At 43.5% G+C, this 15,647-nt stretch overlaps 1 protein-coding gene across 2 annotated transcripts in view; it reads left to right on the top strand.

The window, feature by feature from the left end:
- Positions 1-15,647, top strand: part of CREB3L2 (cAMP responsive element binding protein 3 like 2) — a 70,398-nt gene that overhangs the window by 37,870 nt on the left and 16,881 nt on the right. For both annotated transcript variants that reach the window (XM_077178327.1, XM_054631977.2), the window contains exons 2-4: positions 393-609; positions 12,928-13,094; positions 14,687-14,774. In XM_077178327.1, coding sequence (XP_077034442.1) covers positions 393-609; positions 12,928-13,094; positions 14,687-14,774 — 472 coding nt within the window. The remainder of the gene's footprint in view (positions 1-392; positions 610-12,927; positions 13,095-14,686; positions 14,775-15,647) is intronic.

The following is a 15,647-nucleotide window of genomic DNA, read 5'->3' as shown; positions in this document are numbered from 1 at the left end:
TACACAATATGTTCTGGTGATAGATCCTCCAGGATCTTTCATTCTGTCTGAGGGAGATGCGCTTTCCCATTTTTCCCACTACAGTGCACCATAGTGAGTACCTTTGGTGTGGCAGGAGGAGACTGCTTCAGGACATGAGTACCATGCTTCCATTTTTGTTGCAGTTTAATGACAGGCTCTTCTGTTGTAATGCATGCCTCTTTTGTTCTAGCTGTAGCTCTTCAGCTTGAAGCAGTGATTGGAGGAGGTTGTTAGACAGGGCTGGTAGATCCTGCTGCTGACTGGCACGGATGACCAGGGCACATACAGAATTGTTCTCATCTATTCCCTCCTGTTGTTGGCATGACAGACAGCAAGGAAATAAACTTTCCCCTCCCTTTTTGTCTCCACAGCACTTCACAGAGTTCCTGGATGAATTTTCACCTGATGTCCTAGGCCAGCTGTTGAATGACCCCTTCTTGTCTGAGAAGAATGAGATCATGGAGGTGGAACTGTCTCCAGCATCCCCAGCACCCCTCATCCAGGCTGAGCACAGCTATTCCCTCTGTGGGGACTCTCGACCCCAGTCTCCCCTGACCCACATCTCCACTGATGACAACTTTAATGAAGGTACAGCACACTGAGCCCATGTTCATCTGTTGTGATGATGCAGTAATGAAATGCTCCTGGTGGAACTGTGGCTGTGGAAAATGGTGATGCACAGAAATTGATGAAAACCCATAGCATTTTTAACAGCTACCTGTAATTCAGCAGTTATAAACATCTGGAGGGGAAAAGGGGGAGGGGCAAGAATGGTGGGAGGAGGAGATCCAACCTTCTTGTTCTGGTGTGAAGTGGTTGGTGGAGGAGCATGACCATGAATATCTGGTAACTATAAGGAATAATTGCAATGCCAGACTCCTAAAAATTGGTTTATCTTCACAATTAGCTTTACAGTACAAAGCAGTGGAGTGTTAAGCTGCATTAGAATAAAAGGGAGAAAGATTAGTGCTTTTGGCTAAGCACTGACCAGCTAAACTGTTTGTGAAGATCCACCAGACAGGTCTTCAAAGGCTGACAGTTTTGTAGTCCAAAGTGCTCAGTTGGAACAAGATAAAATCTTAGTGAGATTTGACAAGAGGGCAGCTAATAAAACCTGTGAGAAAGATTTTTCAATGTGGGACAGGATTTTTGGAAATTATTGGGAAACATAATCTACAGAAATTTTTCTTTTTCCTAGCTGGTTTATAAGAATATTTTAAAATTAACACATATAGGAGATATTAATTTTGGAAGGGAAAACAAGCACAAGGAACATCAGAAACAAAACTTTTCTGGAAGTTAATAGGGGGAAGCTTCAAATTAGGCTAAAAGTGAGGGAGTTTCCTTGGGGGAAAATTTCTGAAGAAATTCATAATGCTGAGACCACTGTAATAGAGCTGTAGTCAAATGATGTTTGAAACGCTGAGAAACATTAACAAGTGGGTTAAAAAATAGAAAATGAATGGAAAACATTTCATCTTATGTTCACTCTGCAGAGTGTTTCATAAGAGAGGGGGAGGAGGAGGAGGAGGAGGAGTTGTTCTTGGTGTTTGGGAATTTATTTAATCCTAACCCCAGAATCATGCTCACAACCTTTCTGCGCCTCTTGACTTCAATAGAGTGAACTTCAGAGAAGTACATAAGGAAATTGCAATATTAGAGTGAACCTGGCTGTCTGATAGATATTCAAAGGCATCACCCTGATGATTTTCCATTCCTTGAATCTGTGAGATCAGGAAAAGAGGATTTTGTGGATGGCAGTACTGCAGGGCTTGACACTGGGGATTGAAGGCATCTCTGTTGTTAGAACAGTGAAGGTACACAGTGCTCCTGACAACTCCAGTGAAGGCCAGTCCCCTGGGTGGGGTAAGGGCACAGGTACTGGGAGCACCAGTGTCCTTTTGGGGAGCAGAAATACAGAGTGTGGAGGGGGAGGTCTGTATGCTCCAACCCTCTGCTGCTGGGGAGCTGGGAGGGGTTTTGTGGGGTGGCAGGAGCTGAGACATATCCCAAAAATATCCCAAAAATTTGCATTTTCCAGAAACCCATCCCAGTGGGCAAATTGGTGAGGTCTTGTAGTGTTTTCGTGATTTCTCCCTGGTGAGGGATGGTTTTTGAGCTTCAGCATGCAGGGAGGTTGAGAAAAAGGCCGGCCTTGCTCAGCACATGATCTTCAAGACAGGTTTAAGCCTTATGGTGTCTGTTTCCATCTTTTGTTTTCCCTCCCTGTTGCAATAGGACACGAAATGAACGACACTCACACTCTGAGATGTTCAAGGCAAAAAACGCGCGTTTATTTCTGGGCTTCAATATTTATAGAATTCCAAAAGTGACCATGGCTTGGAGGATGAAATTGCTACCTCTCCAACCACACTGTTCAAACCAACAGTCCATCAATTCTCTCCTCCTCCAGAAAGGAATGCAAACCAATAATTATTTACATGAAAAGTGCATGAGAAACTCCATTACAAAAATGTAAACATCAAAAAGCTTAGCAAAACTTTAAAAGAACAGAGCAACATCCCCCCTGCCCCAAGTCTTCACAACCTCACTGAAAATATTATTTAATGTTTCCTCTCAGACAATGTTATTTAATGTTTCCTTTCAGCCATTATGGTGGAGTAATTGGTTGCTCTGATTCCATTTTCCTGCCCACTCCTGCAGGGGAATGAGTAATTTCTGCTGTGAGCTGTTTCTTGCTGGCCTCTGCTTGGCCATTACTGTAATTTCTGCAGCTGCTGAATTGACCTATTCCTGTAATTGTAAATTTTATATGAAGTTTTTCTAAAAAGAACTAGAACTGTAAAACTTAGGAAACTCATAAGTCTGGGTTTAACTTTTCTGAGAAGTTCTGTTAAGTTCAAGGTGAGCACACATTTAAGTGTCCATAAAGTCAAGGTCCAAACACTGGCTTCCCCCACTTACTCTTCTGACTTCACTGTTTTGAGGCCATTTCCCCAGCTTTGTGCAGAATAACTTTTCTGAATACTTGCAGCCTGTTGCTAGTGTGGGCTTTCTGAAGGTGTCAGTTTTAAACCACATGTATACAAGACATCTGCTACTTAATGCATTATTTGGTTTCTTCCCATGATGAGAATCTATTCTTAGATTCAGTTTTGCATAAACTTTAAAGATACTGGAGAGAGAGAAAGATATACAGGCTTGACCAGCCTGCTTGCAGCTGGTTGATCACTTTTGTTTGCCTGAAGTGGTGAATAAGGAATATGGCCTGGGGAGGGCTTCAGGCTGCAACATGAATAAGGAGGCTGTGTCCCGTGTACAAACTATCCACACCAGCTGCACTGCCACCTCTCCTCCACCAGGTTTCTGCTTTCTAGTTTTGAGCCCTGGGGTTTCTGAAACAACTGCAGAGTGGCTGTGGAGTAGGACAGTGGGTAGCTGTGGAGTGGAGAGTGCTCTTGAAAGGACATGAAGAAGCTGGGAGGGCAGACTGGGAATAGGGCTGATGGGTAAGGGAGATCTCATTGCAGCCTTTTGGGGCACAGAGTCATTTCTGACAACTGTAAAGAAGTAGGGAAAGAAGCCTGGTTTTCTGTTGTAGTCAGTGCAGGTTTGTCTTCAGTTTTCCAGTCTCTGCAGCCTTTTAGAAAGGGAGGGCTGTGGGTCAGACAGCCAGGAGCAAGGCAAGACCCAGGTTTCAGCAGGCACTAGGGTTATTCTTGTGACTAACAGGCTCAAGAGTGTAGGCTCTTTCCCTGCCCTCCCATGCTTGATCTTGTTAGCTGTGGGCACAAACTTTGGGATTGTGCTGTCCCTTGTTTTGGCCATGTGAGATGCATGGGTGACAGAGCCTGCAGCATCTGTGTGGGGCTATTCATCCTCTGAGATCAGTTCAAGTGCTGGGGGTGTGTTGTGGTGGGTGTGTGTTTGATTTTCCTGCTGGTTTTCACTTTGTGAGCCTGGCAGGGCAGAGCAAATGGGCAGCTGGCCAGTCACTTGGATGCTCTGTCTCCTCAGATTGTGCCCAGGTTGCTGGGTGCATTCCTTCCCCAGTCCCCAGAGGGCTCTGCTTTTGAGGCTACTCTGGGTCCCCACTTGCCCCTCCTGTTGGTGCTTTCCTGCTCAGGAATGCTTTGAAGCTACTTTTGGATTTGAAGAGGCTTGTCTTGGCTGAAGGTTTGACAGACTGATTGCTGAAATGGTGTGTTTGTGTTTTACTCCTAGCTGTGCCAAAACTGGGGCTGGCCCCAGACTGTAACCTGTATTGTTACTGGGTTTTTTACTGCTGAGGTTATGATTTTCTGTAATGTGCTTTTCAAACTCGAATTTTCTTTTTCAACTTTTAAACTTCAAGTCCATCTCCATACATGGTTTGAAAAAGAAAAACACAAACAAATAAGAAACCCAAATGAACCAAATGAAACCCCCAGCACCATGGCTCCCACTTTTCTCCCTTCAGCAATAAATCCATCCCTCATCTCAGGCAGGGCTATGAAAAAGCTTTGTTTAAGTATGGAGTTCACAAGCAGTAATCAGTCATGTGCTGTCTCTGGGCTTGAGGCTCACGTTGGTCTTCATGTGTTTTATTTGTGTCCATGTGTATGCTCACATTTAATATACATCTATATATGTGAGTCATAAGAGTTTTATTATTTGTATTAGGTTATATTACATATCCTAATTTATTTTCTATATATAGAGAGGTACAATGTCCTTCTACTGTCTGTTTTTGTCCAAATACTGAATCGATGTAATGTGAACAATGAAAATGGGAATCGCTGCTGCCCTGACTTGAAAGAAAACAGAAATGAAAGAACAAACTCACTTATGCTTTCAAAAGTTGCTGTCAAAGCCACACTGGTAATTTTTTAGAGCATATTCCTACAACTTGTTTTTTGTGTAATTTTTTTTCTTTTGTGTATTTATTTAGGAAATGAGGAAAAAGCCATTTAGTGGGAGTGGCCTGTGTTTGTATTGATTTTTATGTGGAAAGGTAGCAGTCAATTCTTGTCACCATCTGCAGTGTTAAATTCATAGAAACATAGAATACTCTGTGTTGGAAGGCACCCATCAGGACCATCAAGTCCAGTTCCTGGCCCTGCACAGGACACCCCAAGAATCACACCATGTGCCTGAAAGCATTGCTCTCTATGAGAATAACTAAATTCATACCAGAATATAAGATTTTTGAACTTCTGTATATCCAAGGTGCACAGTCTCAACAGGTCACTCTACATCAACCCTGTAACTCCTCCTTGAGCAGCAGCATGTCTGAAAAATGCTGGTTTTGATTTAGAGGTGGGCGTTTACTTATGGTTACTGTTAATTGTCAGCTTTATTTGCAGTCTGGCCTCCTTTAGCTTCCAGTTACACACAGATGAGATCTCATTATAGCCTTTGTTTCTTTTAAAGAACCATCTTCTCTCTGAAACCTCTTTCCCTAGGTGTTTGTAGGCTGTGATTAAGTTCTCTCTTGACTGCTGCTTGGATACAGTCTAAATGAACTGTACTTCCTTGATGTTTCCCCCTAGGTGGAATCTTCTGGACCTTCAGCTGTTGCTGTGCCTTTCTCAATACAGGGACCTTTGCAGTTTCTTTTCCAAACTCTTTGTCAAGTGACTACGGGAACTGATTTCCCCGGAATAGTTTCCCTGATGATGCATGTTATGGGAATACTCCTCCCACTTCCAGTCCTGCTGTTTGTCAAACCAGTGATCTCATTTTTTCTGTAATGTTGCACTGACAGCTTGTGCTCACTTAGTTATGTACTGTGAACCTCAAGTCCATTTTCATGTGTGTTGAAGCCATAATACAGATCTGCCTTCACAGCATCTGTGTGGGGTGTGAGGAGAAAAACTGGTTTTATTTGACCACAGGGCTTCTGTGGATAACTTTCTCATACCTGAAAAGAAAAAAATCATAATCTTATATAAGACATTTAATGTTATCCAACTTTTAGGCTGTAAATCCAGCTACCACCTCAATCTGTGCCTGACTCCCATGTATATAAAGGTGATATGTTTTTGTTTCTATCTTAGTAACTTTGATAGTGATGCAAATTATCTGTGGGTTTTACATGGACTCCATGCTGGTCAAAGAGGGGATGCTGGTATGAGCGATGATCGTTTGTTATGAAAAAAGCTATTTCTGCTATGCCTTGTAATTACTGTGTTTTACTGCTGCTTATCTTTGCCCCTTTATTTAATTTTCCCTTCCTGGCACTTCAGAAAGGACCCCAATGTTTGGTAGTCAAACAGTCTCTCTTTTGTCACAGCCCTTCTGAGGGCTCCGGTTTCGTTATTTGCGGTGGGAGCGTGTGCGCGCCGGGAGGGGAAAATGCCATCTGGAAAATCTGTAACAGGAGCTGTTTGTGGATGAATGTGGGCTCTCACCTCCCAAAGGAGAGAGGGAGAGAGGTAGAGGCATTGGAGTTCAGCATTTCAGGCATAATGAACAGGGCTTGTGTCTGACAGGGAGTGCTATGTGAGCCCAGAGCTGGGTGCTGCAAACCATCCAAACCCAGGGGAGTGAGAAGGAAACAGTTATTTCTCCAGAAAGGTCCAATTTGCCTTTGGGAGGCTGGAAAGGCTCAGACTGCAAAGCTGGGCACACTGAACTTCCTTCCCTGCAAGTAGCATGTCCAGCAACATGCCCAAAATGTATGCATCAGGAGCCCTTTTGGGCTCATGGTGCAGAGGTGCTTCTCTGGCAGATCAAGCAGACATTTTCCCTACAAACAACTTGTGAGCCTCTTCCAAGAGGTGCTTTCCCTTTGCAGTTAGCTGGCTCCCAGCTGGCAGCTGTTCTGTGGTGGTGACACCCCTAGGTCCCACTGTATAGAGGCACTCCCCTCAGAGGGAGGATTCAGGGGAGGACTGGACACTTGTCCAAAGGCCAGCTTTGCACACAGGGACCCTTGGTGCAATTTAGGCACCCTCTGCATCAAGGTGTGTCATTAACATGTGGTGAGCTGAGCCTGAGACTGCACATGGTTGTGCAGGAGCCAGGTGGGCTGTGCATGCAGCCCTGTGGTGCATGGTGACAGTGTAAGGTCTGCCAGAAGGAATTAGTTGGAACCCTATTGTTCAAATCTGTAACACAGCTGAAGAGGGAGGTTATTTAAGTGCACTTGGCTGGAGAACACTTTGACTCACTCATTAGGGAACTTCCTGCATTACCCTGTTCAGAGATGGCTTTTCTGATACCTGTGCAGAGCACTTTAATACTCTGTGGTCACCTTAAATTTTCAGTTTTGTTTTTCTCCAAGTTACTTTCTCCATCACTTGAACAGGGAACTTTACCAAAGAGGCAAAAGCTGCCTCTTCATTCTGGTGATACAGATAAGGATATATCCCTTGATGATTCTAGAGGTCTTATTTGCACCCTGGTTTGAAATGACATTCAGTGCATGCATCTGTTCTCTGTGATGGAGATCTGTAATGCTGGTATGGGCTTTTATCACCCTCAAAGATTTGGTTCAGTGCTACACCCTTCATGTGGGTTGTTTACATAGTGGTGCTATCATACTTTTTACTGCAGGGGAAAAAAAGGTGAAAGCCATGTGGTTTTTCTGGGTACTTGCATTCTCTGTACTTGAGAGGAGTGAGGATGAGGTGCAGAGTACATCTGTCATTTATTTAAAAAGGCACAATAAATGCACATGCAACTTAAATATCCAGCAATAAGTGTCTCTGTAAACTCTAATGAAGAATGCTGAAAAGAATGTGGGGAGCAAGGGACACCATTTTAGTTATTTTTGTACGTTTTCCTGTACATCTATCAGAAAGGGTGAAATTTAGTCAGTGTTGGAGAAGATCTACTTTTTCACAGGAAAGGAGGTGGTATGTTGGACAAGATTGAAGAATTAGTTGGATAGAAATAAAAAAGGAAAGCAAAACTTTTTGGGAACTCTGATATTAGAAAAACTGTACAGTTGAGGTAAGCATTTTTCACCTTGTTTTCCACTTTGCTTACCCTGCCTTTCCATACCATGTCCACAGAACAAGAAGAGAAACAAAGTGATGCAGTTTTTCTGAGAGATATGAATATCCTAGAAAGCTGCACATGGTCTTATTAAGAGACTCTGTAGAATTTTTAAAATATGTGTATAAATACAGATATATTAAAAAAATGTTTTTTTATAAACACAGAAATGGTATCTGTGAATTCTGACATGTAAAAACACAGCTGTTGTTGGTTGTGTGTTTTTCACGTGTGCCTAAATCACACACACTGATTACAGCTGCAGCTGTGGTGCTTGGAGGAGCACATTTCTGTTGACAATCATCATCACAGTGTGTGAGGTGTGCACTGGAAGATGTGTGCTAAACAAGTCTGCAGGACAAGAGGCACAAGCTTGATGACAGAATAAGCACACAAAAGCTTTCTGAAGAAATGTAATTTTAGTCTTGGGCACAGGAGATCTTACGTGCATGTGTCACAAACCCTGGGTGGCTGTGATGAATGGGTTTTTTGGATAGCTGAGTTGAAACTCTGATGTTTAACTTGCAGCAGTGGTAGGTGCTCACAGCCCAACCTGAAAGCATGCTGGATTTTGATCAAGTGTAGTAACAGGACTAAATCATCTGAAAAACCCAATTCCAGCTGTCTCCAGTTGGCCACTTCAAATTACTATTTACTTTTTGGCCTTAGTCTCCCCGTGTCTCGCTTGAATTTTCAGCTCCACTGTGAAAATGAATTCAGATTGTGCAGTGTTTCCCTAGGAGGGAATTAAATAGCCCTGTGGGAACAAAATTTGGATTGTATTCGGTAAAGGAGAGGTGAGGCTGTGCATGAGCCAGTGCAAAGAACAAAACATGGAATATCTTCTCAATTAGTGGAGCACCATGCATTCTGCTTGTTGGATAAAGCATGGGTTCTGTAGAGAAACTGTTTGGTGATGAAATCATTCCTATTTTTAGGTGTATTTGATGTGCAAAAGGACACTGAGTTAAACATTCACAGGTATTTCTTAATACTTGGGTGCTTTGCAGCCTGAATGTTCAGTTCACATGTGCAATTTACCAGCACTAGGGCATTGCAGGTAGAAGTGTTAGCTGGGATTTTGCCAAGTACTGTGTGGACTCCCTAAATTATATGTTCCATGTGCCAAAATGCCTAGCATTCATGGACTTGGGAAAGTGTAGGTAAAGGGGAATGCTACTCATCTAAACAGTCATTGCATGATAGAGTTCTGAGGTTTGTAGAAAATTTCAGCTGGGGAGGGAACTGACAGCCAGGATCACTTATTTAACAGTGAACTGTTTTGAAGCCTGAGAAGAGATTTTTTCAAGAGAGCCAAAGTGACAATACTTAGGATGTGTATTTTCTTGGCCATTTGGAGAGCCAAATCTCTTGTTTAGGCTTTCTTGTCTCAATATCAGAATGACTTGCAGCATATTTTGTTTCACCTTTGAGGATGCAGTGTTGCTCTATTCCTATTTGTCTAGAATTCATATCATCATGAAGGTCATACTCTCAGCTTCTTGTTTTGGACTGTGGCTCAAGAGTTCACATGTACCTCCTGGGTCACGTCAAATATAAACATAAACACCTCTAAGTTCTTGACACCAGTCATTTACTCTTACCACAGCACATCTTGCTTGATTTGGTTTGGAGAAGACACCTTTTTCTCCAGTGGGTCTCTTGAGCCAGCTCCTGTTGTCCTTTTCATTCCAGTATTTCCCATGCACCTTCTTTCTTGTTCTCATTATTCTGTGAAACCTCTCTCGTGGTTCTCTGTAACCCTCTATGAGAAATACTCTTGTCTTAGATAAGAGTAGAGGGTGTACCATACCTCTCTGTATGACCACTGATTTATTAGCCTGCTCCATTTTTCCTCTTTGCCTAAGTTTTTCTCATTTTGTGTTAGGTTCAACATGTTTCTCACGTTGAACATAACACAAATTGAACATTCTCATGTTCAACATGTTTCTCACGTTGTGTTTGTCATTCTCAAGGGCTTTGGGAGAAGGGTTGCCACTTTGCTAGTGAAGTGCTTGGCAGAGTACACTAAGATGCTAAGGGACTATTGTAAGAGTAAACTAAGAATGATTTTCAGATAATTTCAGCCTGCTGTGCTCAGGAAGAGGAGGAAAGACAGTGAGAAATCCCTTGAAGCAGAGAGGGGTTGTTGGTGACTTCAGAAGCCAGAATGTGTCAAAACAAAGTAACTTGTAGCACAACACTCCGTGATCCAGGTAGGGAATGTGGAACTGCAACTTGGAAAAAGGTGTCAGGGGAAGGGGAGGAGAGTATCAAGGTGAGATTTGACCAGTCCCCCATCCCTTCCTTTCAGGATTGTTCATCTGGAGTGACAGCTGTCACCATGCATTGTGAGAGGCAGTGTCAGAGGAGTGCCAGATGCAGTTGTTCAGAATTATCTCAGCGCTAAGCGCAGCATGTTGCTGTCCTGGCAACCTCTGTAACCCTGCAGACTGGTTAGACTGGCTTAAAGCCTGGAATAACTCTGAGCAGTTTATGCAGATCTAAGTGGTGATGGCAGGGATGTCAGGTTAATCAGCAGAGTTGGCTTCCAGAGGAGTAAAATGACGGATTCCAGAGGAGTGAAGTGACCAGCCAAAGCCAGCATATCTTGCTGTCTTAAAGCAGCTGAATATTCATGATGAGTCTGGGGATTAGATTTGATAAACATCATAAAGTGCAGCCTTAGAGGACATGCCCTGTTGTGCTGGTCACCCATGGCTGGATTTCCCTTCTACTTTCATGATGATACAAATTTAAGAAAATTAAGGGCTAATTACTGGCCTCATTCATAGCTCTAATTTATCCATAGCCTTCAAAATGGTGCTGCCCCAGGGGTAGCTCGACCCAGAGGTGCAAGAGGCAGCAAAGAGAGGCTCTGCCCAAGGTGATGTGGGGCCAGTTTTGACCCAACTTATCCAAACAGGCATTTGAAAGTTGCATTTGCCAAGGGATTCTGGGTTTCCAGGCAGATACCACTTTAAAGGTTTTACCTGAACAATGCATACACAGCAAACTGGGAGGGAGCTGCTGCTTTTGTGCTGTGACTAGAGAGTCTCAGGGAGGGTTGAAAAAGAGCAATGTCCTCTCTCCTGAGTTAATATTTAGGCAAGCCTACCTATTTTTTTTCCATAAATACTTCTATTTTTGCATTTTTGCATTTCCCAGGAAGCTTTGGGAGAAAGCTCTCCAGAAGTTTAAATATGGTGTTTAGCCCTTGCTCTGCAGTTAACCTGGCAGAGCTCTGGCCTTGCTGTTCTTGAGCTTCTGATTACAGGATACATATTTTTCATTTTTAATTCCTTGGTGTGTCTTTACTCAAATTACCTCCTTCCTTGCCAGTGGTGGAGGTTAGGTCCCACCACAGAGTAATTACCAGCACTGGAGATGCACATTCTCCTCCCTTCCTCCAGGCACCCAGCTTCTGCCCATTGCCTGTGTGCTCTCTGTGTGTGTGTGTGGTCTTAATAGCAAGGACACACAGCAGCACAGGCTGTAAGCCCACTCTTATTTTTGTTACCTGTTTGCAGCTGAGCTCTGTTGACATCTCACCAGCTTGATGCACTCAGCTGTGAATGAAGGGTCTTGTGCAGCCTTGCAGAGTGCTGGTGGCACAGCCACAGCCCCATGGCTGCCTCCCAGGATGTTGGTGCAGCACACAGTTAATTCAGAGCTCTGTTGCTTTTACCAGCCCTACAGTGTATGGTTTTGCTCTCTCTCTTTTAATTTTGTATATGCAGTAAAGAATCGGTTTGAAGGCAGTAGAAAGCTTTGAAAGAAAGATCAGCACTCTTCTTCCTTTTGTGTATATTTGCTTTGAGATTCCAGCTGCTGTATTTAATGGATATGCCTCTGACAGCCACTGCTCAGTCGTGGCAGAGGACTGTGCCACATGCAGCTGGGATGCAGTGCCCCTGCTATAGGATATTCTCCTGCAAGAGGAAAGACTGGAGTCTTTCAGTTGGAACAGGAAGTTTTCTAAGGCAGAATTGCAATTGACAAAAATGCATTTGATTCTTTTGTATTTTTAAAGGGTTGTTAATAGCCTTGTGGAATTGTTTCGAAGGTTGAGTCTTTCTCAGTTCTTAGTACTCTATTACACTTCAGACCTGGGAAAATAAGTCCTTTTTCAGCAAGTAAAACAGTGAATGGAAATGGAATGGAGATGGGGAGCTAAACTTGCCTGCCAACCTTCTTCCAGTTCTTGACAATGCTGGGCAAACCCTTCAGCTTTGTCTAGAAAAGAATTGCATGGCTTTCTCTTGACTAGGGAGCTTTCACTAAGTGGAGTTAGGGGATAATTCTGCTGACACGTGATGCACGTTTCATTGCTGCCAGATAAAATATGCATCCTGTGCTGTCACTTCCCAGAGGCTCTATGGAGGAAATCAGCATGATCACCATGGCACTGCTGCTCCTGTGAAATCATCAAAGCCTATATCCTCTTTTGCACATACTAAATGAATCCTTGGGGGGAAAAAATGAAGTTAAGTAAAATACTTTGTTTTAAAGAGTATAATCCCACCATTTGAGCTATTTGCTGCCTGCAAGCAGTAGAAGAAGCAGAAGTCTGGCTAAAGGCTATCTCTAGAAGGAGGAATAAAACTGAGTCAGCAGGCATTAGGCTGTTTAGGACAGGGCTCTCTGGCTGCTTTACCCAGAGCTTGTTTAGTCTTGTTCTGCCACGCATTAGCAGCTTTCAGCAATGCACAGTGATTAGTGCTCTGTGTCTTTCCTCGCTGCTCCTCTGTGTATCCTGGGGCTAGGATTAGGTTACAGCCCTGAAATGGCATGGTTGTCTGCATTGACTGAAAGCTGAATAGTAAGGGCAGAGTTTTGTTGATAGACTAAAATGTCTTCTGTGTTTGTTTCCCTTCTCTGGAAGAGGAATGACATTATTTTCATTTGTAGTCTTTCTGTTTCTGATCTAAACATGTGGTGTCCAATTTCCTTCCCTGGCAGGTGACCTGGAAAATGAGGAATGGTGTCTGGCTACAGAGTTTACTCCAGCTGCAATAAAGACTGAGCCAGGGCTTTGTGAGACATCAGGCCTTGCTCCCTCAGTCAGTCTCACCATCACGGCCACGTCGCTGGAGGGGGAACAGCCTGAGCTCCAGACAGATGCCCTGGTACTGCAGACTCTGCTCTCTCTGCACACTTAGCTGCAGCTTCTCCTAAGGCTGTTACCAGTGGAGCCTCCTTGGTGCCAGAGCTTGGCAGTTCAGGGTGCACACTGCAGTCTGTTCCAATGGTTTTGAATGTTTGCTGGTGCCCCACTAGTGCTGTAAGAACTTGTTGTCTGCATCTTTAGCTCTTAATGTTTGGATATACAAGTTTGTCTTCTATGCTAGCCCCAAAGCGTGGGGCTCTTGGGTTTCTAGAAATATTTGAATAGTTTCTAATGAGCCAGTTGTGCCTGAACTGCCTAATCCACTTGCTCTATGAAGCCTGTGACAAGCTAAGTGTCTTTGCTAAGACCTTGCTTTAATGCTGCTGTGCCTTCCCCTTAGCAGAACAAGACTCCTTGTTTGGATTGACTGGAGAGTTTCCCTGTTTGCCTGCAAAGTAACTTTTGCCAGATTTGTGAAGCTCTGACATTTCAGGCTGCTGCTACTTCCAGACCCAGCAGCCTCACAAGGAGCTTTGTGATGCTTTTCTGACCACAGCTGGAGCAGCCAGTGGACATTCTAAAGAGCTTAGTTTGGCTGTGGTTGGGTTAAGGAGAATGAAGTGCAGCAGCTGGTGGCTCACCAGGGTCCCCAGCCAGCAGAGGAAGAAGCATGGCTGTTGTCAGCCCCCAGCATGCAATGTCAGTCCAGGCTGGAGGGAGTTGTTATATGCTGAAAATAAATGTTTCCACTTGGATGTGGATCAGAAATAGGTGCAACAGAAATTATTTTATGAGAAACTGAAAAAAGCTAAGCACAAGTTTCCCATAATTTTCTCCTGGCTTGAATGTGCTGTTCCCAGGACACAGTCCTGCTGTAGCTTGGGATGCTGTGATTTGCAGAGTGTTGGGACCTGCTGGTGGCTCACTGCTGTTGCATGGATTAGTTACACAGGTTACTGAGAGAGATTTTGGCTGCAGTTAGCCTGCTGGTGTGCCAGTCTGGCCTCCTCAGGCCTGGCACTGCAGCACACAGACAGGCTCTGGGCAAAGCTTGGCAGCCTGGTGCCCCAGCCTGGTCAGTGGGGCAGGCCAGGTGTGTTCCAAACTTCAGTCAGCAGTGACTGTCTCTTTTCCTGCTCCTCAGCACTGTGAAAGGAACCTGCATCCCAAAACTTGGTGCTCAGTGACTGGCACCTTGCTCTTGCTCACAGATGACAATGGCCTTTAAGAGGCTGTCCCTGACTCCCAGGGGTGTTCCTGTCCTTGCTCAAACAGACCCTGCAGTCCAGCAAATCCTAGCAGCAGCTCTGTTGCTAAGAGAAGTAATTGGAGTGGGTTACATGTTAGCTTTCAGTCTGAAATGTCATCTCTGAGGCGTAATCTTTTATTTTAGCTAAATATAGTAGTAAGAAAAGCCATAGTGGGAGTAGTCAGGGCAATATTCTCTGTAGCCTGGCTTAGCAAACTGTGTGAAGCAGTTAAAGCTTTGCCTGTGGCAGAGCAGGAGGAGAGGAAACCTCTCCATTTATGGAGAAGTAATCCTTGTGGCCTTCTATTAAGACTTTAAGATGTGTACTCCAGGTTTTCATGCTGTTAATTTCTCTTTTCTAGATGAAACCACTGATCCAGAAAGTTCTTCCAGAGATTAAATTGGAGCCCCATGAAGTGGATCAGTTCCTGAACCTCTCTTCTAAGGAAGGTCTGTTAAATACCAAATGAAAATGTAGGGCTAGATGTCCAGCAAGTACAGTAAATGTACTTTACCCTGATTAAATATTTGGATTTCTCGTTCACCATGTCAGATTTTAGGCTGAAGCTGTCATTTTATAGGGATTCAACACAGGCTATTGAAGAGCCAGAGTCTCTCTGAGCCTTTATGGGAAGTTTTTTTTCTTTCTTTCACCCCCCCCTTTTTCATCACAAAGAAAATGATCCCTTTTTCTCTGTAGGATATTAATAATTGTACTGAAGGGAGCTTGAATTATTCAAGTACAAGATTATTTAGGATAGAAAAGAATTCAATTTGAGGAGACTTAGTTAAGATATAAGAAACTTTACTGTTAACCTCTGATGCAAAAGCAGGATGTGAATTTATATGAAAACAAAAGTTAGGTGAATCTGTTTGTAGCAAATTAGTTTTAAGAACAATCATTATCTCTTTGTACTTGCACTCTAATGTGAAAGGAGGAGCAAAGATCCCTACCCTGAAAGCTAAACACAATTAAAGCCATGAAAATTTGGAAGAGCCAAATATTTGGTGTGAGATCTGAGCAGATAACTGCATTTCAGTTAGAAACACTTGATATTCTGTTAGTGAATTAATTTCTGTGGGTAGGTAGCACTGCTCCAGGGAGAGAAGCAAATGATGTAGCAGGTGGATAAAAGGATATCTCAACCCAGGTGTAGATTTGTTTGCTCACTTTGTGGGATTAAGGGCTTTTCTGTTTTTCAAATATGTTTCTTCTTCTGGCAACTGCAGGAGCTACTGTGTGAGATAAAAAGAGTATTATAGTGGTTTTTTTTACTATTTTTCTTCCATCCTCCCTTACCACCCATTTGATCTTTTCAACTC

Source organism: Agelaius phoeniceus, chromosome 5 (genome assembly GCF_051311805.1).
Source record: "Agelaius phoeniceus isolate bAgePho1 chromosome 5, bAgePho1.hap1, whole genome shotgun sequence".
Classification (NCBI taxonomy): domain Eukaryota; kingdom Metazoa; phylum Chordata; class Aves; order Passeriformes; family Icteridae; genus Agelaius; species Agelaius phoeniceus.
The sequence above is the reverse complement of the archived record's forward strand: the minus strand, read 5'-3'. Positions and strand labels throughout refer to the sequence as shown.